Source organism: Falco naumanni, chromosome 2 (assembly GCF_017639655.2).
Source record: "Falco naumanni isolate bFalNau1 chromosome 2, bFalNau1.pat, whole genome shotgun sequence".
Taxonomy (NCBI): Eukaryota; Metazoa; Chordata; class Aves; order Falconiformes; family Falconidae; genus Falco; species Falco naumanni.
Genome location: NC_054055.1, coordinates 76805813 through 76832174, shown reverse-complemented (window position 1 = coordinate 76832174; position 26362 = coordinate 76805813). Strand labels below are relative to the sequence as shown.

The window sequence follows — 26362 nt, the reverse complement described above, 5'->3', positions numbered from 1 at the left end:
TGGCTCTGCACAAGGCATCAGCTGGGTAGATAGCCCTCATGGGATGGATGCTCTGTTGATGCAGATTTTTTAAGGCCAGAAAGGATCATTCAGATCACAGAAGATGTAGGAGTACCTATCAAGAGATCTTATGGGTTCAGGTCAGCCAGGTCTCTCTGCATGCACTCTGTGAGAAAGGCTCTGAAATCTCTTTCTATATAGCTCTGGATTATGTAATAACAGTTTTGGAAATGTAAAGTGTGAGCTAAGCTGCAGCCTGCATTGCTGAGCATCCTCCAGGGGTTGTAAACACAGCTCCCGCTTCCTCTGTCATTACCACTGACTCATGCAGGATGGCTGACATGGGACCCATCTCTGACTTCATGTAACAAGAGAAAGAGCACTCACTGGCCAAGGAGTGCCTAGAAATGCGTGATTAGTTCACCCGCTCATCATCTTTGCCATAGACCAAAGGCTAGCAACAAACCTGCCATATAATTACCATCACACAGAGCTCATGATTTCCGATTTCCTGCTTGTTGGGGAGATTGAAGAATCTTAAACTCATTAGGTAAGTATTGCATTTTCTGTGGTCCAAACTTTAAAAATCTTTTCCACAGGAGACACAAAATAGCCAGGGAAACTGTTGGAGGTTTTTTTTTTTTCTGGCCCCCAGTAGCTAAGGTCCCTGCCTTCATCAGCTGTGCCTTATTCTAGTTGGTAGCCTTGCTGCCAGTTGGCCTAACACTCTAGACACAGGTATTGCTCTCTGGCTACTTTTGGGATTTATAATAGACATCACATTACACAGAAATGCCAGCATTATACAGAAAGGGCATTTTGAATTTAAGTCCTACATCGTTAACAGCAACATGATGGTAATGCACAAAGGTCTCAAGCAAAATCAAAGCTCAATATAGTAGGTTCTCTCCTTTACACATTTTGAGAGGTTCTGTTTTGTGCAGTTGTAGACCAACCTGGAATCTGTGAGGTACAAAGCCACATAGATAAAATATTTATGAATAACTGGTACAGTACAAATATGGACGAGATTCTGTGTTTCTCTTGGAGGGGAAGGTCAGTCCTCATGCCTTGGAGGAAGAAGCTCCAGGGAAGTTTTTCCCTAGGTTATGTGGCCACTGACTCATGGGAAGATAAGACCTCCCTCTTCTCCCCTTTCCTGCCTGCCCTGGAAACCTGTCTGGGTTGCCCAGACTCTGGGCAGCTCTGTGACTGCTGCAGCCCCCCAAACTTAAAGCATGTCTCCTTGGGTCATGCCAGCCAAGCTGTTGCAGGAATGTCATCTGCAATGCTTCTACTGGAGGCTTGCCAGCCATGTGTGGAACAGGGTTGTGGTTTAACCTCAGCCGGCAACTAAGCCCCACACAGCCACCGGCTCACTCCCCCATGACAGGATGGGGGAGAGAGTCGGAAGAGTAAAGTGAGAAAACTCATGGGTTGAGATAAAGACAATTGAATAGGTAAAGCAAAAGCCACGCACACAAGCAAAGCCAGACAAGGAATTCATTCACCGCTTCCCATGGGCAGGCAGGCGTTGAGCCATCTCCAGGAAAGCCGGGCTCCATCATGCATAACCCTTACTTGGGAAGACAAACACCCTAACTGTGAATGTCCCCCACTTCCCTCTTCTTCTCCCAGCTTTGTATGCCAAGCAAGACATCATATGGTATGGAATATCCCTTTGGGCAGTCGTGGTCAGCTGTCCTGGCTGTGTCCTCTCCCAATTTACTGTGCACTCCCAGGCCCCTCGCTGGCGGGGTGGGATGAGAAGCAGAAAAGGCTTTGGCTGTGTGTAAGCACTGCTCAGCAGTAACCAAATCATCTCTGAATTATCAGAACTGTTTCCAACACAAACCCAAAACATAGCCCCATACTAGCTACCACGATGAAAACTAACTCTCCCCACCCAAAACCAGCACAAGGGTGCAGCATGCAGCGGGGCACAGCTGCCCTTCTCTGGCAGCACACAGTCATTTGCCAGAGTGGGAGTATGTTTACCTGAGGATATGTCTGCATGGGCTCACAGGCAGTATGGGTGGGCCTTTAGGAAAGCCAGATGCCAGCTCTAGCTGTGAGCAAGGATGGGTGCAGTGTAGTTGAGACCAATATGCCCTAAACAGTGACTAGAAGTGGTTTACATCCAGGCAGCACAGAGCCCTGGCAAGCAAGTCTGTGCTGATCTGTAGCCACTCTGTAGCCTGACATGCACAACTTCTCTGTAGGAAGCCCAGACTAAGAGATCATCCTTTGCCTTCACCTTCCCTTCCCTCTTGCCAACCTGGAGAGCTTCAGGCCCTGGTTCTTTTCCCATCTCATGGAGAACTTTCATCTGCAGCAGCTGGCATTTCGTTATACCCAGCAGAAATCCTTAGAGCTGCAAGTATGAGACATCAACCCCCTAGTATTAAGCAGTCCATCTGGAAAATACTTTACAATCAAAGGCAGCCTGAGTGTGCAAGTTTGAAGTGAGCTCCCTCTCCCCCACCCCCACCCCCGTCCTCACTTTATAGTTATCAGTGTTATCTTTATTTGCAGTTGGTTGGGTCAGACCTGCTACACCGGGAAACGTGCACAAAGACAAGCAGAAGGAAGCCGATAAAAATAGAAGATATGAGCAATCAGAAGCAAGCAGAACATTCTTTACAGCCGATAACGGGAATTATCTTATATAATATTTCTATGGCATCCTGTTTCATTTTCACACGTTATCACTATGCCAAACTCACTCCCTAATCTACTTATCCAGCTGGAGCCATCAGCTACGCATGTGAAACCTCCACGAAGCCTTTCTCAAGAAATTGCTCAAGGGACCAGCACAAATGTGATTGCTTGGCAGAGGAGGCTGTGAAAGGTCACGCCACGCTTCACCACTGCGGTGGGCAGGAGGCTGCTCCCTGAGACCGGAGCTGTCCACGCAGCTGGCTTGGTGGACACACTCAAGCAGGGAAATGAACCCTGTCAACTGCCTTCAAATGACAAGAAGCGAAGGCCCATACCGTGCTGAAAGAGGCAAGCAAAGCACCTAATTCTTGGGACTTCTAGGGCAGGGCTTACAAGGACAGCTGTTTCTAAAGCCAGCTTTCAACCGCACCTGTTGACTGTCCCTCAGATCAAAGAAAAAAGATGTACACAAATATCAACGGAAAATGCAGGAATGCTAAGTCCAGAAGTGAACATTGTGACCACCTGATCTTATTTAGCAGAAAAAAGGCCAGAGACTAATGCAATACTTTCCAGGCAGTCCCAGAGCTTCTGGTTGGGCTACAGTGCTTTATTTTCAGAGGCACACTGCAGCTCACCAAAGCAATTCCTTTGCTTAATCCACAAAATCCACAAACTGGACCCGGGGCCACCAGCTTTCCAAGACCAAGAGCCAAGCAAAGTAAAATGTGACACCTTAATGTGAGAGCACTTGCTCTAAAAAATGCTTAATTCAGTACTGATCTGATGAGTGTTTTACCAGTTTTATGACAGGTACACCACACAACCCAAAACACAGCTGACCTTCACAGATAAGATGCCATTTGATTTTGACGGGCACCCAGTAAATGGATTCTCAGTATATGATGGTTCTGATTTTGTTTCTAAATGTGGTAGCTTTCCTACTTTTATATGAGAAAAGCATAGCTCGTTAGCCCAGCTGTGAGCATTCATTGATTCAATCCCAAGGATCAGGGACTGATCAGCAGCTGCTGTTCAGCACAGCACACTTACCTGCTGGGGAGGTAATGCTCGTTTGGCACAGCCCCATCAGCGGCATCTCTTCTGCCTCCCCCACCGCACTACTCACCCTTCTCTAGGTTGCCCTCCAAATCACAACCCCTGACCCTCAGACCCCCTCCCCAGCCTCCCCCACAGGTCCTCGCTTGGCAGAAAGGAGCATAACCCCTCTGCCTCTGCCGAAGGGGGCCATATCAGCGGAGGATCTAACCCATTGTTCCCAAAGTCTGAGCTCCGATTTCCTTTTTCCTTGTGACCTCCAGCTTCGTGTGGCAGGGTAATTTGTCAGGAGAACAGTTGATTCAGCAGCTGTTCTGGTTCACTCTTGTGCACATAAGCCTCAAGCCTGTGGCCTTTATTCAGACCCGTGGCAACAGCAGGCTTAGGGACCTCCAATCTGATGGGACTTTTTTATGCTGGCAATATTTTCTCAAGCCTTTATTATCAGTTTCCCACCTAACAATGTAAAACAAATCTGGGAAAAGAGTGCAAACAAGAATCTCATACCAAGTGTGCACCTGCAGGCAAGATCCGTTCTCTGGGCTGATCGAGCTGAGCTTACCCCACAGGTGCCTCCGCAGCTTCCCCCCAGAGGTCCGGCTCCCGAGGAATCGGGGGGGATCTGACCCTGAGCTGCATGCAGAGCAGAGGGATAAACCAGCAAATCCTCCCCATACTTTTATTTATTTTTCACCTTAATATGCAGGAGTCATGGTGCCGGCATAGGCAAACCAGCACCCTCATCAGTCAGGCACCCTCTGCCAGCCAAGGAGCCACTGAGGTTTACCCTCAGGCAGCCCGTGGCAGGAGTGGCACCTAAAATTAATCCTCTGCTGTTTTTCTATTTATTTCCTCCGCTCAAAAGAACAGAGACCTCTCTCTTTAACAGCAACATCCCTACAGTCTTTCCATCCAAATCCTGACCTTGAGAAAGGGATTGTAACAGCATAAAATGCAATTTGTATAGAAGTAAGCAGATAAGAAACATACTGGTTCATGCTAATCCAAATTCCTGGTGGTGCTGGCTAGCTCACTGTAGATACAAGCAATAGAGACAGGGTCCTCTTTGTTTACCACAAATTATTTAATCCAAAGTGCAAATTAAACAGTCTCTTCGGGATTTTTTTTATGCACATGTTGCTCCTTATTTCTGCTTATAGAGGTCACTGAAATGCAGAAATTTCCAGGCCCTTTGAGACTATCACCGGGTATCTGAGGGGAGACTACCCTGGCTCCAATTTCTGACCTATTTTTCTCTCATTTCCCATGTTCCTCCAAGGGAACATGACTATGTCCATCCCGGCTATGTAGGGCAGCCTTTCTCCCTGGAGAACCTCCTGGCTAGGCTTGGGCATGAGTAGAGGTAACAATAATGTCTCTGCTGATGGCAGTGCTGTCATTCACAGCAGTGGGAATGGGATCTAACCCTAATTTGGACTCACCAGGGTCAAAGAAAAGGGCATCACCCTATAGCATAAGGCATCACCACAGCCCAGCGTGTCATCCTAGAGGGAAATTATCTGGTCTGAAGAACGGTGTTAGAAGGTGTAAATGGATACCTTGTGACCTAGTAGTGTAAAAAAACAAGCAAAACTACCTTGCCATGGTGTGTGTTCAGCATTTTGTGGCACAGCATGTGGAGGCCAAGACATAACTGCAATAACAGCAGAGGCAATCGTTGGGCAAGTTAAATGGCAATGAATACATCCAGCAGGTGCTCACACAAGTCAGCAGCTATGCCAAAACCCCTGACCTGTTCCCACCTCTCCCATTAAGACACCCAGGACCTGAGGTACCAGGGGCATCACAGCTGCACTGGTGGCACCGGCTTTTCCTTTCTTCCTCCACATCTGGGCAGCTTTCCTCTTACTTCCCAAACTTCCTTCAGTAGGAAACAACACAGGCAGTGCCCAGGTTCTCCTCTTTATTTATCTATAGGAGCCATTGGCACTTTTGGGGATTTGCAGACAATTAAGTAGTCTGTGAAATTACAGAAAAAGAGAACAGTAATGTTACAAACTGATGTGTTTATCAGATGTGTTTGCGGTTTTATTCCACTTTACAGTTTCCATTCAACAAGGAGGGCATGCCCGTACCTACTGCAGGGACCAGACCAGTATGTACCAGATGGTGGCCAGCTGCACAGGTGCATGCTCCGGGCCTGCTCTGAGGAAACACATTAACCCCCAGTGCAGGTGGGTCAGGCTAACATGTTTTATCTGGAAATCTTTAGGGGAGGGGGAAGAGGAAGCAGGCAATTACAGTGGCGGGGACAACGTGGGGCAACCTGTCAAACTGCCTGGCCCACTGCCATGGTGTGTGGCCGTACCCAGGTGCCTCCCTAGATGACAGCCCTAGGTAAATACTCCTCCTCCTTCCATTTTTGGGACGTTATGGGCAGATCCCAGACAGCTGTTCCCAGCTGCCCAGCCTACGGTTCTAGAAATGTCCAACTCAATGTCAAAGTCTGAGAAGCTCATCACAGTGATGGTCCAGAAATAACTCCCTGAAGGGTAACTGCCCTGCCACAGCTGCATCTCTGCCAGCGGCTGCAGTCACAGGGCAGCAAACACAACTTCTCTTCCAACACTGTTAGGACTCTCTGTGCTCTTCTTGTCCACCTGTTCTGATGGCTGACTGCAACCAGGAGTGAAACATGGGAGAGAAAAAGGTCTTTGCAAAGTTTCATGGGTATTTTCAGCACTCATCACAGATTATGCCAGTTCTTCAGCGTCCCATTGCACTCGGTTTTCCTGCTCCAGCTTGCCATCTCCTGTGGGGAGGGCACTGCTCATCCTCTGGTGTCACCAGCAGCCAGCAGCCATCGCCGCTGGCTCAGTTTGTCCCAGGGTGATGTTGTCCTTGGCAAAAGCTCCTTAATGTGTAGCCTGTGGTGGAAACAGGATGTGAAGCACAGGATGGGAGTGGCAATTGCTTTTATTGCTGTCCTGAAGGTGATACTACTCAAATCGCATTACCATGTGCTTGGACAGGAGCCAAAAATGTGAACATCGGACCACAATAAATGTGAATCCTTTTTGCTTCACAGGTGCAATTAAAGGGCAACATCCAGAATTCTACTGTTAGTAGGTGAGTCACAAGCAGCAAAACCTGGATGTGGCTCTGATACAACCAGCTCCTGAAGCAGTTACATCTGCACAGAGCCTGCACGTGAAATTAATTTTGGCAATGCCTTTGGCTGAAGCACACTGTTGCGAGAGGACAGGTCGGGCGGCGCTGGCTGCCACAGCTGCTTCACGGTGATGCAGGGTTGCAGCAGCACTCAGGCGGCATTAGGAAATGAAATTTCCTGGCGAAGGGAGAGGCTGAGCATGGTGGGAGAGCAGCAAAAGCTGTGGAGGTCTGCTACACTGGAGTACTGAAAAATCTAAATATATTTAAAAGGATCAGCCAATAAATGTTGGAAAAGCTAGAAAAAAGGAAGAAAGAAACAAAGAGCCTAAACTTAACTACCTGATACTTTTATCTTCAGAATAACTAATAATACAATGTCTAATAGCATCATTTTTGCCATCTGACTCACACCGCATTATCTCACAGAAGGCAGGAGCTCTTTTCCTTCATCTGATGTATTCAATGTGCAAGTAGGTATTCAGGGTTCATCCCTATTGCCTGAGGAGGAATACTGGGAATATCTAAAGGTCCTGTAGGAAAAAAGAGTTAAGAAGGAACGAGTCACGTGACTGTGGTGCAGTGCATGGGCACAGAGCACAGACTTCTGAGCAGATGTGCCAGCACTATGCTGCTTCCACTTAGCCCCAGCGTACGATCAGGGCTGCAATAATGTTCTGCATAAATACTTAAATATTCAGGCAAGCTTTTTCTCACACCTACACTTGAGCACGGAGGGAGAGAAACAGGTCACCAGATAACCAGGACTAGCCCAAGGCCTGTTATTGCAACAGCAAAATGAAAGCTCTGGCTCGTTCTCAGCCACAGAAACTTGGGCAATGCGATGCGTGACATGGTCTGACCTGCACAGGAGGTGATGTGCGCTGCCTCGCACCGGGGCCGCGACCTGCGGCCCTCACCCTCAGCCACCACGAGTGAGTACCCTTTCTCAGCCTCTTCTAGGAAGCCAAGGTGACTCAACAACCACCGAGAGGAAGCTGGGAGAAGGACACGGCAGATTATTGCCCTGCCCAACCAGGGTCCTTGGAAGGGGTTTCCAGAGCTATTTCTGAACAGCTCGGTACTCTAACAAACCCTCCCCAGCTCCTGCCTAACTCTCTGCAAACTCAACGTATTTCTCTTCCAGTGCTGGCTCCCCCAGTTCCCCACAGAGCAGGTCTCCTGTCAGTGCTGCCACAGCATGCCAGCCTCCTGGGCATTGTGCCCTTGCCTCGTGAGGTAGACAGGTGTGCCTCTGAGACACCTTGGGGCCCTCCATCCAACAGCAACCCCCAGGAGGATTGCTGGGAAAGGGGCACCCCTCAGCATCCCTGTCTTGGGGATGGCTCATTCCGGGAGTAAATGCCTGTCAGTGCATGACCTAGATTTTTTTTGAGGAAGTCACAGGAACCACATGAAGTTGAAGTTCTCAGTACTCCACTGTCCCCGATGACCAGTGTGGTCTGTCTGCAGGACTCAGCCACGTGAGGAATGCTCCTTCACTCATCTTAGCTCCAGACATTCCTTCATCCCACTTCCTCTAAGGTAGGCAGGTTGCCCTGGCTCAACAGGAAATATCACTTGAAGACATGATCCACCTTATATCCCACAGGGGTGAGAGCATGGAAAACAAGCTAGCACGCTGCAGAGGAAAGTGTGCATGGGAAATGCTTCAAGTCTGAGGCTCATCTGGGCTTGTCCAGGCACTTTGGTAACTCAGTGAATCTTCTGTTCCTGGCTCATTCCAACCCATAGGATTGTAAACACGTCTGCCTGTCTTGGTCATGTCCTGCATGTGTTTCCAGGTGTCCTTGGTCCTGGAAGAGGGGAAGCACAGAGATTAGTTCAATTTCCACCCCCACCAGGGCTTTGAATCTCACTATAGAGTTGGCAACATTCTAAAATCCAACTTTTGTGCAAAAATATGAGTAAAATAGCCTTGCTGATGTCTATTGTTTCATTTGTTACCTTTTTAAAAAAGATCTTATTTTAAAAATAAGAGAATCAGATCCTTCCTCAGCTGACGTGCCCTGGCCTATCTCCTAAAAAGCTGATAGAGACTTCCCAGCTTATTCTGGGGTCCATATGCCTTCACTGAAAGACTGCCAGAATTACTTCTGTTATGTTCATGCTCCAAACCCATTCCCTCATCCTTCATTCCTTTTCAAAAGAAAGGTGCCACCTGGCACCGGCACAGACTTCTAGGGCTGTGGGTGGAGGAAAGAGGCTGTCACCATTAGGAAGGCACTGAATACTTGTTCCTGGTCAAGGGACATGGTTGTAGTTGCCTCTCTCCATCCACACGGCAATGTGGACTCCCATAATTCCACACCCCACCCTCTCACCCCCTCTACACACACTTGGACATCTTATGGTACCCCAGGTCCTTCATTATCATTATTGGGAATGGTATCTGGTGCTTCCTCTGGGTGACGTGGGGTCCTTGCTGTCCTGCCCTGGGAAGAACAAGCAGGAATCCTACATCCTTTCCCTTGATATGACTGAGGGGGGAGTCCATCTCACAGCACTTTTACTGTCATCTGGTTAAAAGCTGATGCTAATCACAGTCATTAGAAAGCAAGCTCCTCTTGAGGGCATGTTGTGCTGAGGGATGGACTCATCACCCTTCAGGGCTATCTGTCCCAATGCAGCATTGAGCAGGAAGCTCCCCACAGAGACCCAGGCAGTGAAACAAACCCCATCTTTGGTATATGCTTGAGCCTGTGTCGCTCATACTTTCATGTTGTGCAGGGGTCAGATGGCCACCATCACCAAAGGGTTTGTTACCAGCCTTTATAGTTTCACATTTGATTTTGTTTCCAAAATAGGACCATCAAATATAGGGAAAAAGGTATGAAAACAGGTGGGTCTTCCATTTCTGCACCACAGCTAGGTAGAGGGGTGCAGACAGGAGCTACAAAGGAGCTATACTTGATGGACCAAAAGGACAAGGTGTGAGTCTCACCCTTCCCTAGCCCTGACCATGCTTCCTCCGAAGCTGGAAACCAGACAGCAACTTCAGTGTAGCGCTGGGTCTAATCTGACAGCCCCTGCAGAGAAGCTGGCTAACTAGCCGTGCTCTAGGGCCACACTGACCCAGCTACCCTGCTCCCTGGCCCTCGCTGGCATCTCCACCCAGCTCAGTGCCATGTCCTGCCAGCTCATTCACAGCCAGCCCGGGTCGGCGGCTCTGGCCAGCGCAAGACCAGACAGACAGGCCTGCTGGTGTTTTGTGCTCTCTGCTGGGTCTTGGCTTTTAGGTGGATGATCACTTTAAACCAGCAATACAGTTTTGCTCTGAGGGCTGGGGCTTAGCTCTAAAACAGCTCACCAAACCTCTCTTTCCCCATCATCCTTGCTGTCTGGGAGCCCTCAGGTCGCTTTTCCTCCAACCAGTAGCTCCCTGCTTCTGATTTTCTTCCTATTTCTGCATTTGTTAGCCAAAGGCGCAGCTTGCCTAACGAGCTGCTGATACTTCCAAAGCACTGTGTGTTATCCAGCGAAGATTAGACATATGAAAAAATGAGTATTTTGAACCGAGTCCCATAGCAAGATTTATGAATCTGTCTGACCACAATTTTAATAGCAATAGCTGCTGCCGCTTCCCAGAGGCAGACATACCCTGCTATCATGGGGCCCTGATTACCCTCGCCTTTAACAGTCCTCCTCCCTCCTGCTTTCCACGGAAGGAAAACCAGCTGGCTTTAGCATGAGCTCTCCTCCTCCCTCAGCTGCCTTCAGTTGTTCTGCTTGCACAAAGTAACCCCACATCAGCCGTCATCTGTGGCTCCCATGGCAAAATATGAGTTAAATTAGAGATGTTGCAAGCCATGGCTGGTGTTATGTGTTGATCTTGAAAGGGGACTTGGCTGTGAAGTGGTGTAACTCATGCTGTTTTGCCATGGAGAGGGTGCATGAATGGAATAAAACACCCATGCCCGGCTGGCAGAACAGGATAGAAGAGGCTGGGGCCAGAGGATGCAAGATGAAAGATAGCAAGATTGCTTCATCCAGCATCCTTTTTCCTGTTCCTGGCTACTTTCTTTCCCCATCCTTTCACCAGAAGGGTAAAGCAGGACGAGCAGGGATGTATGTGTGCACTGAACAAGGCGGCAAAACTGCGTAGCCTCTTTCCTTTGGTGTGACAATGTTGCATCAACCAAACATATCTGGGGGGGCACGAGGACACTGATATTTTCTTTCCCAATTCTGAGAATTGCAGACTTTTAAAATGACAGATCTACGATGAATAAACAAAAACAACCCCAGGCCCACAATCTACTCTTACATGGGCTCTGTCCAGCAGTAAGCACCCTCCCAGAGCAGCTTTTATGTTTATTTCACCCAGTATTGAGGCGATTGAGTGCTCATCCATGTTATTCTCAACCCCTGCACGATAAGGGAACACACATGGGCCACTTGCCTGGAGCCCCCATGTAGTAGGAGCCTCACAGGCCCATAGTATCCTGTTACCACATTGCGTTGCTGACACTCCCTCATGCATAATGTTCCTGTGATTACTTGCTAGAGGCGAAAAGCAGAGGCCACTCCTCTCCTATGCTCCTTAAATAGTTAAATGCATTGGTCAGCTGGGAGCAAGCCTGACAGCTGAAAGAGGTGCTGCTCCCAGGACAGAGCCAGGTCTGCATGTAAGTAAGCTGTTTGATAGGTACAGCATTTCATAGCTCTTGTTATGGTGCCTGGGGTGTCTGCAACTTCCTCTACATAGTGATAAGTAGGCACTGGCTTGAGTTTTCATTTCAATTTTTCCATTATAGTGGATACATTTACTGGATATTATTTTTTTTTTCCTAAAATTCAGTTTTCTGAAAATCAGCTCTGTTTAACACTCAAGCTACTAGTCATTTTTTCAAAAAGTACCTAGATATGGCATTATACATGTGGCTCTGTGGGTGTTTTTATATTTTAGCACGTGTTTATGTGTATAGGGAGAGGACAAATTCATGCATACCTACCTGTGTGCATGGATTTATGCCTACTTATGAGAAAGACTATAGTGATGTATACCGCTAGTTGATGTGTGTGGGACACAGCTTTGCACACACACACACAAATGATCAAAATGGAAAAAACAAGCGTTAGGTTGTGGAAAACCCTGGAGAGGGGAGCTGGTAGAAATGGGATGAGTCCCATCACGGAAAAAAGGGCTGATTTTAACCTATGTATCTAATACGATGATGGGCGGAAAACTAGCAATACAGGTGTTTGAAGCCCGGAGGAGTGCTGCTGTGGTGTTCCAGTATCTTTCCAGCATTGTCTGTGTGTGGATGGGTGTGTGTGTTGGGGTGTGAGTGGGCACATACACACAGACAAATGACACAGCCTTAAATGTATAGAGCCATCTGAAGCCTGTTTTCTCTCTTTTTGAGGCCTGGTGGGGCACAACAGCAGCCACCAATCTTTCCCCTGGTTGCCACCAAAGGCAGATCCTACCGTAGACTTCTTTCTCATTTTGGGGTGAATACTCATGTTCTGCCTTTCAGTGGCATCACACTTGCGCTTGGTCCCCACAGCCTGCCAGTTAAAAACCCCCAGTGTGCTGTGTGCCTGGCCTAAGGAGGATTAGGCAGCTGTTAACGGGCAATACTCTGCCCTTTGGGCTTATGTCATTTGCCGCAAGCCTTTCATTATTGTTTTCTGGGGATTTCTGGGTACGTCATGTTGTTTTTCTGTCGTGTTTTGTACGAGAGGGGAAAAATGTTAGAAAAGCAAAAAAAGAGGAGTGGCACATGGCTCAGCGATACTCACACTTGCAGGTATTTTAAGTGCCAGTCCAACATATAACTAGTTTCACTGCTCTAGAGCAGAAAATACTGTATTCCTTAGAAAGCAGTGTCCTAGGAACTGCATGTCAAAACACCGTGCTTTTGTATTTAATTTTAACCCAACAATTTGTACACATCCCTAAAGGACCAGCGCCACTCCAGTGGTGGCAGGAGTCAGGGAGCCCATGCCAAGAGACTCCAAAGGGCAGCATGTGGCTGCGGCTCCCAACTGGAGATCATCTTCCCGAACGTGAGAAGGACAGTCCATCTAGTCACTGTCCTGTCTCCAGGGGTCTGCAGAAGTGAGGTGACCCATGAAGCAAGAAAATGAGTGCAGAAGAAAGCCCTTCAACAAAATGCAGGCAGCAGGAGGCACTGGAAGTAATAAATACAAACAAGAGCACTCAAAGCTTAGCCTTACTTTTATATGATAGCAAATGAATATAGTTGTGGCAACTGGGTACAAGATTTCTGTGGGTGGGCAGAGGGTAGGCTGTTTGGGGTCTCTTGCAGTGGGAGTGCAGAAAGTTAGGAAGTCTATCTATCAAGAAGAGTAAGGATCACTGGTATATCTCTGAACTTTGGTCCTCTGTAACGTGTTGTAGCTCCTCATGGCATTAGTCACAAACCCCAGGACAGCCAGCATAGCAGAACAGGCTGGAGAGGCAGAGAAGGGAAATGTGGGTTTGGGGAACAACAGAGAAAATCTTGTTATCAGGAAGTCAACTTACTTTCAGTTAATCTTTTTCAGAATAAAACTTTCACCTAGTGTTCACTCAGTTTTAGTGTTCAGCCAAGGTATAGATCACTTTTTTCACATTGTGCCCTCCGAATGGTTTACACTAAAGAGAGATTTCATTCTGCGGAGTATTGTGATCACTGATTTCTACTGCAGCCTAGTACATGGAGCCAGATTGGGCTGGGGCAGAGAGAAGAGGAATTTTGTAATCTACAGGGAGTTTACTTGTATCTGGTTTGGCATCTGGAAGGAATCTTGCCATTCTGTTTTTCTGTATAGACCAAAAAATCCTAGTTAGCTAAAAGCTATACCCTACCTGAACTGTGTGGTCCCACACACCCGCTGTTGCTGCAATTCATTATATTCCACTGGTACATCTCCAGCTCCTGTGCTGCAGCTGTAAATCTCCACACGCCTCTGCGAATGGGTCCAACGTAAGCTCAGCACTCGACTCACGCAGCCGCCCGTCGTAGTTATTGGGCTATTAATAGATTCCAGGCAGACCAGTCACAACTCAGTCAGCAGGGTAAACAGATTCATTAAAAGGTAATAGAAGGAGGAAACCTAACCAGGAATAGCTAACCTTAATCACCCAGGATGTTCAGGCAATTTCAGAGACCCAATGGGCACTTCAGTGGTCCAGTGATGGGCTCATCCTAGCTGGACCAGAGAGGAAATGCCTAACTTCCCTGAGTCAGGAGTAGTGAACATCCCAGTGTGAGGCATGAGGAGGGAAGATAAAACATCTCCTGCCACCAGTACCTGCAAGCAGGATGAGAAAGGGAAGGAGGGTGCGAGCCAGGGATGCTGGCTGCCCTGACCCGGGGTTCAGGCCACTATCTTTTCCAAGGGTAACCCTCATTTTAATACTACCAAATGCCTCTGGGGTGACTGGCAGGCAGAGCTGCTCTGAAGGAGCTTTCTCTAGTCTCTGTCAGAGATTTTTCAGAGTTTTTTATCCTGTTATTCATATCTAACTCTTTAAATGGTTTCTTGTATGAGAGTGGTCAAATCCTCAGGTATTGTGTATCACCAGAGCTCTTATTGCAATACGTGGGGCTGCAGTCTCAGTTTGTACAGACCCTTTGCAACAGGAGAGCTACACAAGTTAATCAGTACTGGCTTAAAAGCAAGGAAAACTGCAACGAGGAAAGTGAATGACTTTAAATCAGCAAAAGTTGCATGTTTGGGATGAAATTCTTGGCTTCTATTTACAGCTGAGCAAGACCTCACGGGCAGTTTTCCACAAAGCTTTTCTAAGATTACCACACACTTCCCAGAGAAGGGGATTTCAGAGACCCAAAAATTATACATAGATTTGTATCAAAATTGGAAAATTGTCACTGGCAAAAGAAAAAGCTTATTTTTCAGATGTGGGATTGGGAGATGGAGTCAAAACTTTTTATCTTGAGATTTTTCAGAATGGAAGGATCTTGTGGTTTGCTTAGAGGCAATGATTTAAGTTTCTCTTGTGCTAAAAATTACTTTGAAAAAAGCTCATAAAAAAAAAGACAACCTCAAGAAACATAAATTGGCAGAAAATAATTTCTCCCTCCATGTTTCCTTCTCAGCAAGATAACACACTTACATCAGTTTGTATTCATTTAGTTCCTTCCCACAGCTCTTTTTCAATTCAGCAGGTTTTACTGTGGATGATTTAGTGCGAACAGCCCTTCCACTCAGGAGCTAGGGCTATAATACCAGTATTGTTCTCCTGTCCCCTTAGCGGTGTTATTGTTTGAATTATACTGGTACCTAGGAACGAGTCATCCTTTTTCCATTGAGATAGTTGCTGGAATTGGCAGCGTTATTCCCGTGTCCTGATTTTGATGCTACGTCACCAGCAAAACAAAGTCAGCCTAAGGGAGTAGTACGTGCCCGTGCGTGTACACACACATCTTTCAAGCAGAGAGCAACGGCTTTTGATTCTCCGAGTTCTTGTGCTAACTTGCTACCGACTTTCACCGTGGCTCTTTGCATGCAACACATGCGGCTAGAGGATGGCTGAGTGCAGTCAGCTACACAGCAGAGGAGAGGAAACAGTGTGAAGGACCTGAGCTAGACAATGTGAAAGGACAGGTGTGCATTAACCAGCTAAGTTGATTCTTTTGTTTTGCTTAGCTTTTGCAGACGGAGTGGCAGCGCAAGATGGCTTTGAGCAACCACACGAACAGCAGTTCGGTCATGCCAAATTTACTCCACATGTTTGTGGGACAAAAGAAGACCCTTCGGTTCAGTAATTTCAGCAACCCAGCCTTGGAGATGCAAGAGGAGATAATGGCCTCGTTTTATATCCTCATCATCGTTGGGTTTTTCGGCTTTCTACTCTTTGTCATGATGCTCAGCAATATTGTTTCCAGCAAGCCTGAAAACTACATTGACTATCTCTATTCTGGGAAGCTTAACCCTCACAGAAGCATTGTGGAGCTTCCAGGAAAGGAAAGCAAAGACACTTTCATTATTATCAACAGCACTGCCTTACTGGAGCTGCAAAGGCAGGATGGCAAAACCAATCCTGTGTCTGAGGTGCCGAGCACAGATGCAGTACTAAGGAATGTGTGAAAATGGTTTCTTTTTATTATAATTCTGTTGTGTATACAGAGCCTAAACAGGGATATTTTTCCTTCATGAAAGCAAGAAATGAGGAGCTGTGCCAGGACAGATGCAGACCGCTCTTGTGCAAGCTTCCCACGTGCAGCTGTGAAGGTACCCAAGTGCAGCCCATGTTCTTTCAGCCCCAGGCCTTTGGTGAAGAGGCTGGAAATCAAATCCTTGCTGGCCTAGCTCTTTCATGGCTGTTTCATCCTATCATGCGCTTTCATGGCTTGCCTCTCGGGAGAACAGAAGGCCTTCCTTTGCATGCTGTTGCTTCAAGCAGGGCCAGTACGATTCCCGCTGGCGCACTGTTGGTGTGCCTGTTTGCTGTTGTTATTTATTCATTTATTTATGGGGGGCTCGGAGCTGCCAGTGAGCCCATTGGGTGTGCACTCTGCAAGCAGACACAGCGGCTGCAGCCTCTGCATCCACCCTCACTGCCATGTCAGACACCTGGAGGTGGAGGCAAGCTGACCCATGTCTGGCATTTCTGGAAGGAAGGTTATTCCAAAGGTCTGGAGGCACATGTCAGACTTGGACTTGTTTGCTCGCTTGGCAGGCTTGGTCTGCAGCGGGTTTTTGACAGTGGTCATGCATTTCTCAGCAGCTCTCTTCCTGCATTTCAGCCCTTTACCAAAGCCCAAGACAATAAGGAGGGCAAAGACATCTTGACGTCTCTCCAGGGTCCCTTCCAGCACCCACCTGGACAATATCAAGGCTGACAAGCCACAGCTGTAGCCCTCAGGGTTGTGCCACCGTTGTGTCAATAACCCCCAACAAATTTGTTCAGTGTTTAGTGCTAACCCCCTCACCGTGAAATCCCATTGAGTCCTCATCCCCTGCTGCTTCTTCGGGTGGTACGCAGTAAGCAGAGGGCTGCCACGGTAGTTTTAGGGTGTCTTTTGCAGGCCACCAAGCCTCAGCAGACACAAGAAGAGCTTTGCCCACCACGTGGCTTAAGGGTGTTCAATCCATGTCCTGTGGAGCCTGGGCATACAGGGGTCCAGGATGGGCAGCTGTGGACAAGCAAACATTGGCAGTGGGCTTCAGCTTGCTATATTTGGTCCACAAATTCATTGGAAAAAGCTCTGGAGTCTGCAAATCAAAATGATTGGAAACCAGTGATGCAGATACTCCAAGAATTTTAAGGCATTTTGTTACAGAAGCAAAACCCCTATGAAATCCTACAAAATTGTATGTCCGTGGGGTGGTTGTTGTGGTTCCCTTCAGCCTCCTTTATGTTGCTTTGTGTATTTGCTTTATGTTACTGATAGGAAAAAAGTTCTCAACAATTTTGTACCTAGGAAACATTATTTCCTAACTTTTCTTAAACAGTTTTTTGCTCTATCTGTAGCTTCACATTTTCTTGCTGCAATTTCTTTCTTTTTTTTTAATGTATCTTTTTCTGGCATGATATAGTGTTATTGTTATGGGATTTTGACACTGCTGGTCCAAGTCAACTGCCTGGAAATGATTTACTTCATGTGGGCCATATCCTTAAAGGGAGTTTCCAGAGCCTGATCTGGTAAGACATGTTCCAAGGCTAATACTTCCAGCTGATAGCCAAGACGAAATCCACACCACCTTCTTGGCTTTCCCCACTTCTCTGAATTCCAGAGATTCAGCTTTCCAACACAGACGTCTCCTTTTTTGGACAGGTGCATATTCCCCAGACACCGTCTCCAGCAGAGGCCAATTAGGCAGTCAAGTTAGTTTTGGACCCCATTGCCTTTGGCTTCATGAATGTGTCTGGTTTATTAACTGCTCGGTTTGAGCCAGGATCCACTATTTATGCTCACTGCTCCTGACTGTACTCGGTAACCATGCTCCCATTGCTGCAGCTCAGCTATTCATATCTGAAAAATAAGAGGTGTTTTGAAGGTAGAAAAAACATTTACAGTTTCAGGTTTTTTCCTTCTACCCAGTGTGGCTGTTTTCCAGAAGGCAGTGAGTATCGCTGTCCATTCTGAAGAAGGATCAATTTCTTCCCAGCGCCAGCACTGAGAGGAGACTTCAGCCTGACTTCTAGCAGTAGCAACAATTCCTCCTGCTCTGCAAACCCAGTTTATCATTTTTTCCAGTCATGCAACAGCACCAGGAAACAGGGTCAAATCTCTCTTTCCATTGCGAGTGTCAGATACAGGTTTTAGACGTCCATCAGTCACGTTAGTGTGCGGTGAAATTCCACCTCCCGCAGCAGCGGCTGCAGCTTTTTCTAACAGGCTGATGCAAGGGAAGTGCCAGGCTGGAGAGCGAACCCCACAGCTGTGGGAAGTGCTCTCTGCCTCCTTGCAAACTGAGCTGCTGGAAACCAATTCACTGCTGATGTATGACAGAAGTCTACTGATATCGCCTTCAGTGTCCCCTTGGGGATGAGCCCATTCCTGCTCACAGCCTGACAGGTAGTCAGCTTTCGTGGGCAGTCTGTGGTGGGGGCGAGGGGAGCCCTCCCTCTCCCTGTGCTCACCGTGCAGCAGGGGCTCTACACCCTGTACCGAGAGCCAAAACCAGACCTCGACCGCTCAAGTAACAGACGTAATGGCTCTGTCCCCTTCCCAGACCCAGGCACACCCACCAGCTCTATGCCACCTCGACCTTGAAGCTTTTCCTTTTGTTTTACCTTCCCCACCTCAGCAAGACGTATATATGTGTACATACAGTTTCAACCACATCCGATAAAAAGCTTCAGCTCCTAAGGATACTCTGTTCCTACAGAGTCCAGGCAATAGATGGCCAAGTATTTCCACCTGAAATAGTGGCCGTGCTTAGGCAGAAGCCATGGCTGCGATGCCACCAAGAGGAAGGCTGATAAGCTCAACCTTGGCAGTGTCCCTAATGCTGGAACCCAAATTTCATCAGTTTTCACAAGGTGTCTCGCCAGTCTTTGCGGGAAGCTGCCAACAGTTGTACTAGCTCTGTTCTGAGAAGTTTAGGGCTTGCTTTTTATTTATTTTCTGAACTTTCCAACTTTTTCTGTTTCCATCCTGAGGCCATTTTTGATTTTGGCAAGTGCTTCTCTTACTGGTTCCATCACAGATCGAGAGTTAAAATTACACACTTTTGGGAAGTCTTGTCTGACACCAGAAATACTACTTTGGCATGGGACTTCAGTTAGTGTTCAGGACTTCCATCAGGCAACTAGGAGGGAAAACAGATATCTTAATTGGGTACGATATTTGTTAGAAAAGGAATCCTATTTTTTGTCACTCCATGTATGACTGGAAGAGAAGCAAATTCCCTATAGAATAATGTTCTGAAGTGTTGGTTTTGGAAAAACAAAATTCAAACTTACAAAACATTTTATTTAGATTAAAAAAAGAAGTTAAATTTCAAAATTAGCAACTTAATTTCGGCTGCTACATGTAATATAATACAGCAGTAGAAACATCCACTGTTTGCCTAACATCATGACTACTGTTTATGTGTATTTCATTATGTTCTGTATTTCATTATATTTTTATTTGGCATTTTAAAATAAAGGGTTTGTGATGATTTTTACCTTGCTTATAGAATGTGCTGACTGGTAACCTAATAACATAATTACTACTGAAGTGGGTAATTGGTATGTAATTGATAATTGGTACCCTAATTATTATTAATAGGGACTTTGTTCATCGGTAATTGGTAAATTTGTTATTTAGCTAGGTGGTACAATGGAATTTGGTGAAGCACCAAAAAAGTGCTTTTGGGGGGGAGTGTGCCAGGTATGGTGTGTCACTGCTCAGCCCTCACATGTGTGCCCAGGCAGTGATGGAGGAGCTGGCAGCAGACAGGGCCAGGCCTCCCACCTCCTTCCTAGGGGGAGCAGGAGGTGGCTGAGCCTGGGCATCCCTGTGAAATACTTCACATGCTACTGAGCCCACCCTCCCACACTGGCAGACACCCAGGATGCAGTCACCCCACGGCCGGTGCCCTGGGCATGGCGTGCTGGGTGCATGCTGCATGTGCTGGGGGTGGTGGAGGAAGAGGGGTGGCCCCAGTGCTGATGCCCAAACCCCAACCTTCAGGGCACTGCCTTACTGCCAGAGGCAGGTCTTGCTGGTAGGGCAGCAGGGTGAGAGCAGAAGACTCCGGTGCAGTGGCTGAAGGATAAGAGAGCTTTTCCCAAATCCCAAATGCACTTGTGGGGCAGGGGCTATGCCCAGAGATTTTGCATTGTGTGGCCTTGCTAGGGAATGTCAGAAGTCTAAAATTACAGAAGAAGGAAAGGTCCCTACCCCAAGTCCTCACTGGCTATGTAGACATAAGGTGGAAGGGAAAAGAGGCAACAAGTAACACAGCAAACTAAAGGTAGCAGAGGAAACAAAATACTTATTTTTGTGTCTCAGAACAGCACTTTATGTCTGCTGCCCAAGTTTTTTAAATTGAGTCGCTGGGACCATGAATAATTGTTTTTAAAGCAGGTTATCAGGTGGTTTTATGTCACAGATCTATGAATGGAACATAGGAGGATCCACTCATATGGTTTCTCTGACAAGGACATGAAAGCAGTCCATCCCTCCCATCTCACTACATATCAGCTGCTTTATAACTGGTATTTTCATAAGCACTTAGGCTCAGATAAATTCATGGGGGCTGAAGAAGCCAGGGCCAGCCAGAGATGCAGGCACATTGACGCCACCTGACAGCATAAGAGCATCACCCTGCCCTTCTGAGACAGCATCACAATACAGCAACAGACCTTGCCCGTGCCTTAAGGCCTTGCAAGTAGAATGACTGGTTTGCACCTCCTTCATCCACCTTCCTAAGCCCCTTCATGGGCACATGAAAGCACAGACAAGCGCTCAGCCTGCAGCAACAGGCTTTCTTCATCATTCGGTATTTGCCTTGATGCTGAAAAACCGCAAAAGCCTGGAGTGATACAGAGCTGTTTTCAGGATGGTTCACTATAGGGGGCTCAAACTGAGGAGCATCAAGCCTAATTTTCCTGGGCAGTCCCTGCAGTACCTACACGCGTGGTCCAGTTCAGAAGAGGACTGTGTTTTTGAACAGGGTTCAAAGGGACCTCAGACCCTGACCAGGCCTTTAAACACATGCACTTTTCAAAACTAACAAGCACCCAATAACTCCAGTAGGACTACTCATGTCAGGTTATGCTCCTGGCATACATTTATTAAGGACAAAAGCTAACACTAGAACAGAAAGGTGTATCGCAGTGTGAAATGCCAACAGAGATGAATCAATATTATGTAATTTCATATGAATACGTACTGCATATTTAAGGATTTTTCTTGATATGTGCAGTCTGAATCTCCCACCATTTTGCACCTGGCTAACAAACTATATGGGCTTCTTTCTGGGGGTATACCCTTTCTATATCAAAATTTCAGACTTCTGCTCTCCATGTGATGCTACTAACATGATGTGCCCCGTCACTTATTTGCCTTAGCCTTGCTAAGGCGAGCATTCAGACAGCTGAATTAGACCCCACTGGCCATATTCATCTTCAGACACTTTTTGGCTTCAGAGTTTCCCACTCTGTTAGGGGGAAAGAAACCTCTTCCAGAGGGGATGACATGGACCGTGGGGGGGTCTCAGGTTCAGAGGTAGGCAAGGAAATGCATGCTGTAATCAAAGACTGACATGTTTGTGCTGTTCAGCCCAACTGATACTGCTGCCAGTGTTCACTCCCAGCCTTGGAGGTACAGCTAAGTGTGAGCAGTTTTACAGTCTTGCTCTGACAAGCTTGCTCCTGCGGTAAAATTCTGTGTGCGCATTTGCAGTGAGGAGGAGGGACAGGTAAGAAACCAGATAAGTCAAAATAGTTTTCACTGCTTCTGCTCCACAACCTTGCCCAGCCAAACACTTGCCGCCCTCAGTGCGTGCACACACCCACACCCCTTCCCCTGAATGTTCCCTTCTCCCAGGGCAGCTGCAGCCCTCACTTGGTCGTGTGCTCCTGAGCCCCTGTTTGATTTGCCATGGCAGCAGGATGGTACCTGTCCAGCCTTCTGCTCTGACCTTCACTTCAGCCTGTGTGTTCACATAACAGCACATGAGAAATTTTCCTTTCTCCCCCTAATGGTGTTGCTCACCCTTGTAGAGTGTAATGGTGCTGGTGTCAGGCTCAATGCAGGTGCCTCAGGGGTTCGTCGGTACAGCCAGCACAAAATAGAGAAGTGACTGCACAAAGCAGGAACTTATGAGGTCTCTAGAAACCAAATCATTCCTAAAAATAATTCACCCTGAAGCGATGTCTGAGGTATCACTCACTTCTTCCCTCTCTAAGGCCTGAAGCTGGGCAGGCTGAGCATGGTGGACCTTGCACAGGCTGCTGTGCTGTTGGGCACCAGGCAGCACCTCGCAATGCTGCTGGGACTGAACCTGCCCATCAGGAGGCTCATGTGGGGGTCCAGAGGTCCTCCTTCCCCCCATAACAAGACACCCAGGGTTCAGTCCCCTCCTCCACCTGTCAGAATTTTAAGGCTGCATCTTCCATGAGGCCGCATGCTTGCCAGGGAGGGAGGGAATGGTTCCTACCACTGGTCTCAATGCTCTGGTATGGCTCACTCTCCGTGCTGACTCTGAGCAGCTCCTTCATCCGCATCTCCATCCCTCTGGGCTCCTTTTGGCAGTGCGTGACTGGCCCACACACGTACACAGGGCCCAAGCACCCACCCAGTGCTGTGAGAGGAGGAACCACGATGTTCAAGACGAGCAAGGTCCTGATGCCAGAAGCTGCTAGCTGCACAGTTGCAGCGTACCCAGCCTGATGGGGCTATTGCTTTCCAAGGTGCCTTCTGATCAGCCACCTGGAAGCTCCTGCTGGTGCTGATGCTGGTTGGGTGTGACACTGCAGAGTAATGCCAGGGCAACGGGCACATTGCAAGCTCTGTGAACATCCTTCATGAGCCTCAAGACAGCAACATACAGCACTTCGCAAATCTGCTCCTCAGGCACATAATTCACAGGGTTTGCTTTGATGCTATTTCAAAAAGGCAGTGCCTGCTGTATTTAAGAGCTTTGAGGACACTGCAGCTTAATGGTTTCAAGACTGTATTTTTAGGGGAACCAGATATTCCAGAAAGTCTTATAACAGGAGAAAAAAATAGCTGGGGAGGCCAGCCTGTGCTGGTCAGTATGGACACTTGTTCACACTGGCAGTTGCCAAGTGTGGGTGCCCTGCCTCCGGTAAAAACTTTTATTAAGAGATGAGCTGCCCGTCCACCAGCAGAATGGTATCTTTCAGGAGTTGTGTGAATCTCTGACCACGTCCTGTGGGAAGTGTGTAATTGTGACAAGGGATAAAAGGCAGCTGATGTGTGTGTGGGCAAAAGAAGACAAGGAGCTGGAGACAGGAACTCTGCTGCCAGTCCCACAAGTGGTCTACGTGGGCAGCATTGAGTGTCACCCTGAAGTTGCTAGAGCCCATGGCCATAAGCTTCTGGTTGTGTCTTCATCTTACAACTATCTCTATCCCATGAATGTCACCTGGTCTTCTTTGAAATGGTTTATTATAAAAAACAGGAAGGACTTTGCCCTGAGGTCTGTTCAGAGGACCCACTCCTTTAGGTGTATCCTATTCAGTGACTTGATCGTTAAAGGAATAGAGAAGATGACCCCAAACAAATGGAAGGTAGCGATTAAAACTGAGTGAAGAGATGGGAGAACTACTATCTTGACACACTTTCTTAAACAGTTCTTCCTGCAGTCAGGCTTCAGATGTGTTTTGGTTGGTGTTGAATGAATTACCCTGCTGCAGTCCTGCTGAGCCATTTCTTTCAAAGGGTGTAAACCTAAAACCCCATGTCAACAGCGCTTATAAAAGAGAGAATTCTAAATCCAAATCTAAATACATTTTAGTGTATTTAGTGTAGATTAAGTGTATTCCATTAGTAGGTTGATATGCATTATGCTTGCCCTGGGAAAGGACAATTAATTTGCCTTTTCACAAAAATGGACCAAAGCATGCCTAAGATCCAGTTCAGCCAGCTTTCTGCACATATTCCTCTGTTATGGGAGTTGTAAGACCATGCCTCAGATGTAAATGTTCTTAATTTCAAGAAAGACTGGGCTGCAAAATGAATTTGGTAGGTCAACCCTGTCTTTAACCCCAATGGGAGATCTGCCTCTGAGCAAGTAATATGCTGGACCATGACTGACACTACAATTCATGACCTAAAGAATATTCAGATTTTCTGAAAAAGATTCAGACCTCTGAATAATTTAATGCAGCTTTCCCATCAGCTCAGCAGTTCACTACACCAAGTACCTTGCTTCCATAGTGGTCTGTGATAAACATTTCTGTGACAGGTAAAAGAAATCTTTCTAAAAGGGAAGTTCCTTTCTGAAGCCTAACAATTAGTAGTTGGTTCAGGCTTTAGCATGAAGAGTTCAGTTTCTCAGGATAAAATATGGCACTCATCATTGGAGATTTTCTTTATCCATGACATTGATTACTGCGATATAATGATTTCTCACATAATTGCATTCAAAAGATTATTTATGAGTGATGCAAAGTAGTATTTTTAAACAGCAGTTTTTTCAAGTTCATTGAACACTTTCTTGGTGTTTTTTTTTTTTTTTTTTTTGAAAGTGGCTCCCAATTTACATTCCCTGTGTTATTCATTACTGGGTATGTGTTTACTGTGTACTTCTAAGAGAACTAAGACCATAAAAACATGAAAGAAGTAAGTTATGAGATGATTCACAGGTTCACTAAAACATTTCCATACACTGAGACAAATCTGTGCAGTTTTTCTCCTGTGTGTGGAAACCAACTAGATGAGCATTGTAATTTGGTGTGGCAGAGAGATATCTAAAAAAGGGAGTCTCATCTACCTTCAGAAGAATCCACACATAGAATTCTCTGGAGCTGAGATGTGAATATACAGAGAAAAATAACCATCTTTTATCAGTTTCATATTCATCAGCGAAAGCATCTGCTCTTTTTTTGACAAATATGGATGTAGCAGAGAATGGAAAATTAGGTGCTTCAAATGCAAGGAGGAAAGAGGGGGCAGGGAGGAAAGGGAGAGACTGGAGGGGGGCTATTGTCCTAGTATCATGGCCCTGAATGTAATTTCACATTGGCTTGAAGCAGCAATTGCTCCACTAAATATCAATGAATATGAAGTGGTGTGCAATCAGCGTAAGGAAAGAAATAGTTCTGGTGCTGCTTTACCACAAGGATAGGCAGTAATTGCACAGTAGCCTGGTTTTCTTAAGAAACAAATGATGCACACCTCATAACCCCAATGACTGTTTACCTTCACCCAACGACGCTGGACTACACTACTGGGGAGAAGTAACAGTGCACCACAGTCAAATCAGCATGAACCCGATGACTTCATTGCTGCGTTCTGAATTCACAATAAAGAACAAGACCAGACCTAAACAGAGCAGAGTCCTGGACTGCTGCCTCACTGCAGCTCAGCCTTACCAGTCGCTGCTGCCATGGCTTATGCAGCTGCAGGTTTAGGGCCACATTGCAATACTTCTTCATTGGTAGGGTGTGTCTTCTGCCATCCCTAATCTGCAATGGAGTCCATGGGACCAGGTACAGAATCACCTGCTTTCCATCCATTTTAGCAATGAGGAAGTCTCAAGAGGAAGTAATTTGTGTCACAGGGATTTATCAGTCTTTCCTGTTTTGTATCCTTTGGTAAAACAAGGGTGAAGCCTTTGTGAAGGGTTTCCTGGAAACAAGCATGAGGAAAGAGGAAGTGTTTGGTGCCACATCTTCCAGAGAGCAAGGGAAAACATCCTGTGCCTGCAAAGGGCCAGGAAAGCCTCACTAAACACCTTTACTCTTCCCAGCCTCCCTCTGGGAGGCTGAGGGCTGGTCAAACTTTTCTACTCAGTCCTATTTAATGTGTACAGAAACCTGCGGGGAGGAAAAAGAACCAAGTCTGAAATCAAATGAACTTTGGTATTTTATATAAAATCCTCTGAGATGAGTCCTCTTCTTTCTTCCTCCCTCCCCCTTTGCTGCTGCATAAGGGTAATTACAACCCATGTTTTCTACAAAACGTTGTAACTCTTTGTACGAAGAAAAATATTGTGGCTCATACAGTTCTGACTCAACTGGTAATTTAGGATGACATGCAATTCCTTTAACATATGACTAAACAAGCTAATAGGAGGATATTACCAAATAGCATGCACCTTATTCAAGAGCACTTGAAATAGCATGCATGAGTCTAGTATCTTCTTGGTAGGATTTTAAATACCTATTATTTTATTAAGGTTTGCTAGCAATAGCTCTTGTAGAGAGGCTCAGTACACTTGACCATTGCAGGATGTCAAAGCAAATCTCTTTGCTCCCACTCATGACTCTTTCTGTGTGATTGAAATACGCCACTAGAATAAAATGATTAAAGTATCTATGCATAAAGAAGAGAGGCAGATGCAAATGCATATGTTGATGAAGAAGCTATAACAGATGTCT

The 26362-nt window shown here is 46.7% G+C and overlaps 2 protein-coding genes across 2 annotated transcripts in view; one reads left to right on the top strand and one right to left on the bottom strand.

Moving 5' to 3' along the window:
* Window positions 1-5730: 5730 nt before the first annotated feature.
* Window positions 5731-26362, bottom strand: part of SMIM11A (small integral membrane protein 11A) — a 34926-nt gene continuing 14294 nt past the window's right edge. Inside the window, exon 6 of the mRNA XM_040585015.1 lies at window positions 5731-8669. The gene's annotated coding sequence lies outside the window, so the exon portion shown is untranslated. The remainder of the gene's footprint in view (window positions 8670-26362) is intronic.
* Window positions 15526-24371, top strand: FAM243A (family with sequence similarity 243 member A). The gene is given in 4 exon segments (XM_040584173.1): window positions 15526-15903; window positions 22783-23031; window positions 23033-23563; window positions 23566-24371. Coding segments are annotated over 4 exon segments (1200 nt in total). The 3' UTR covers window positions 23608-24371.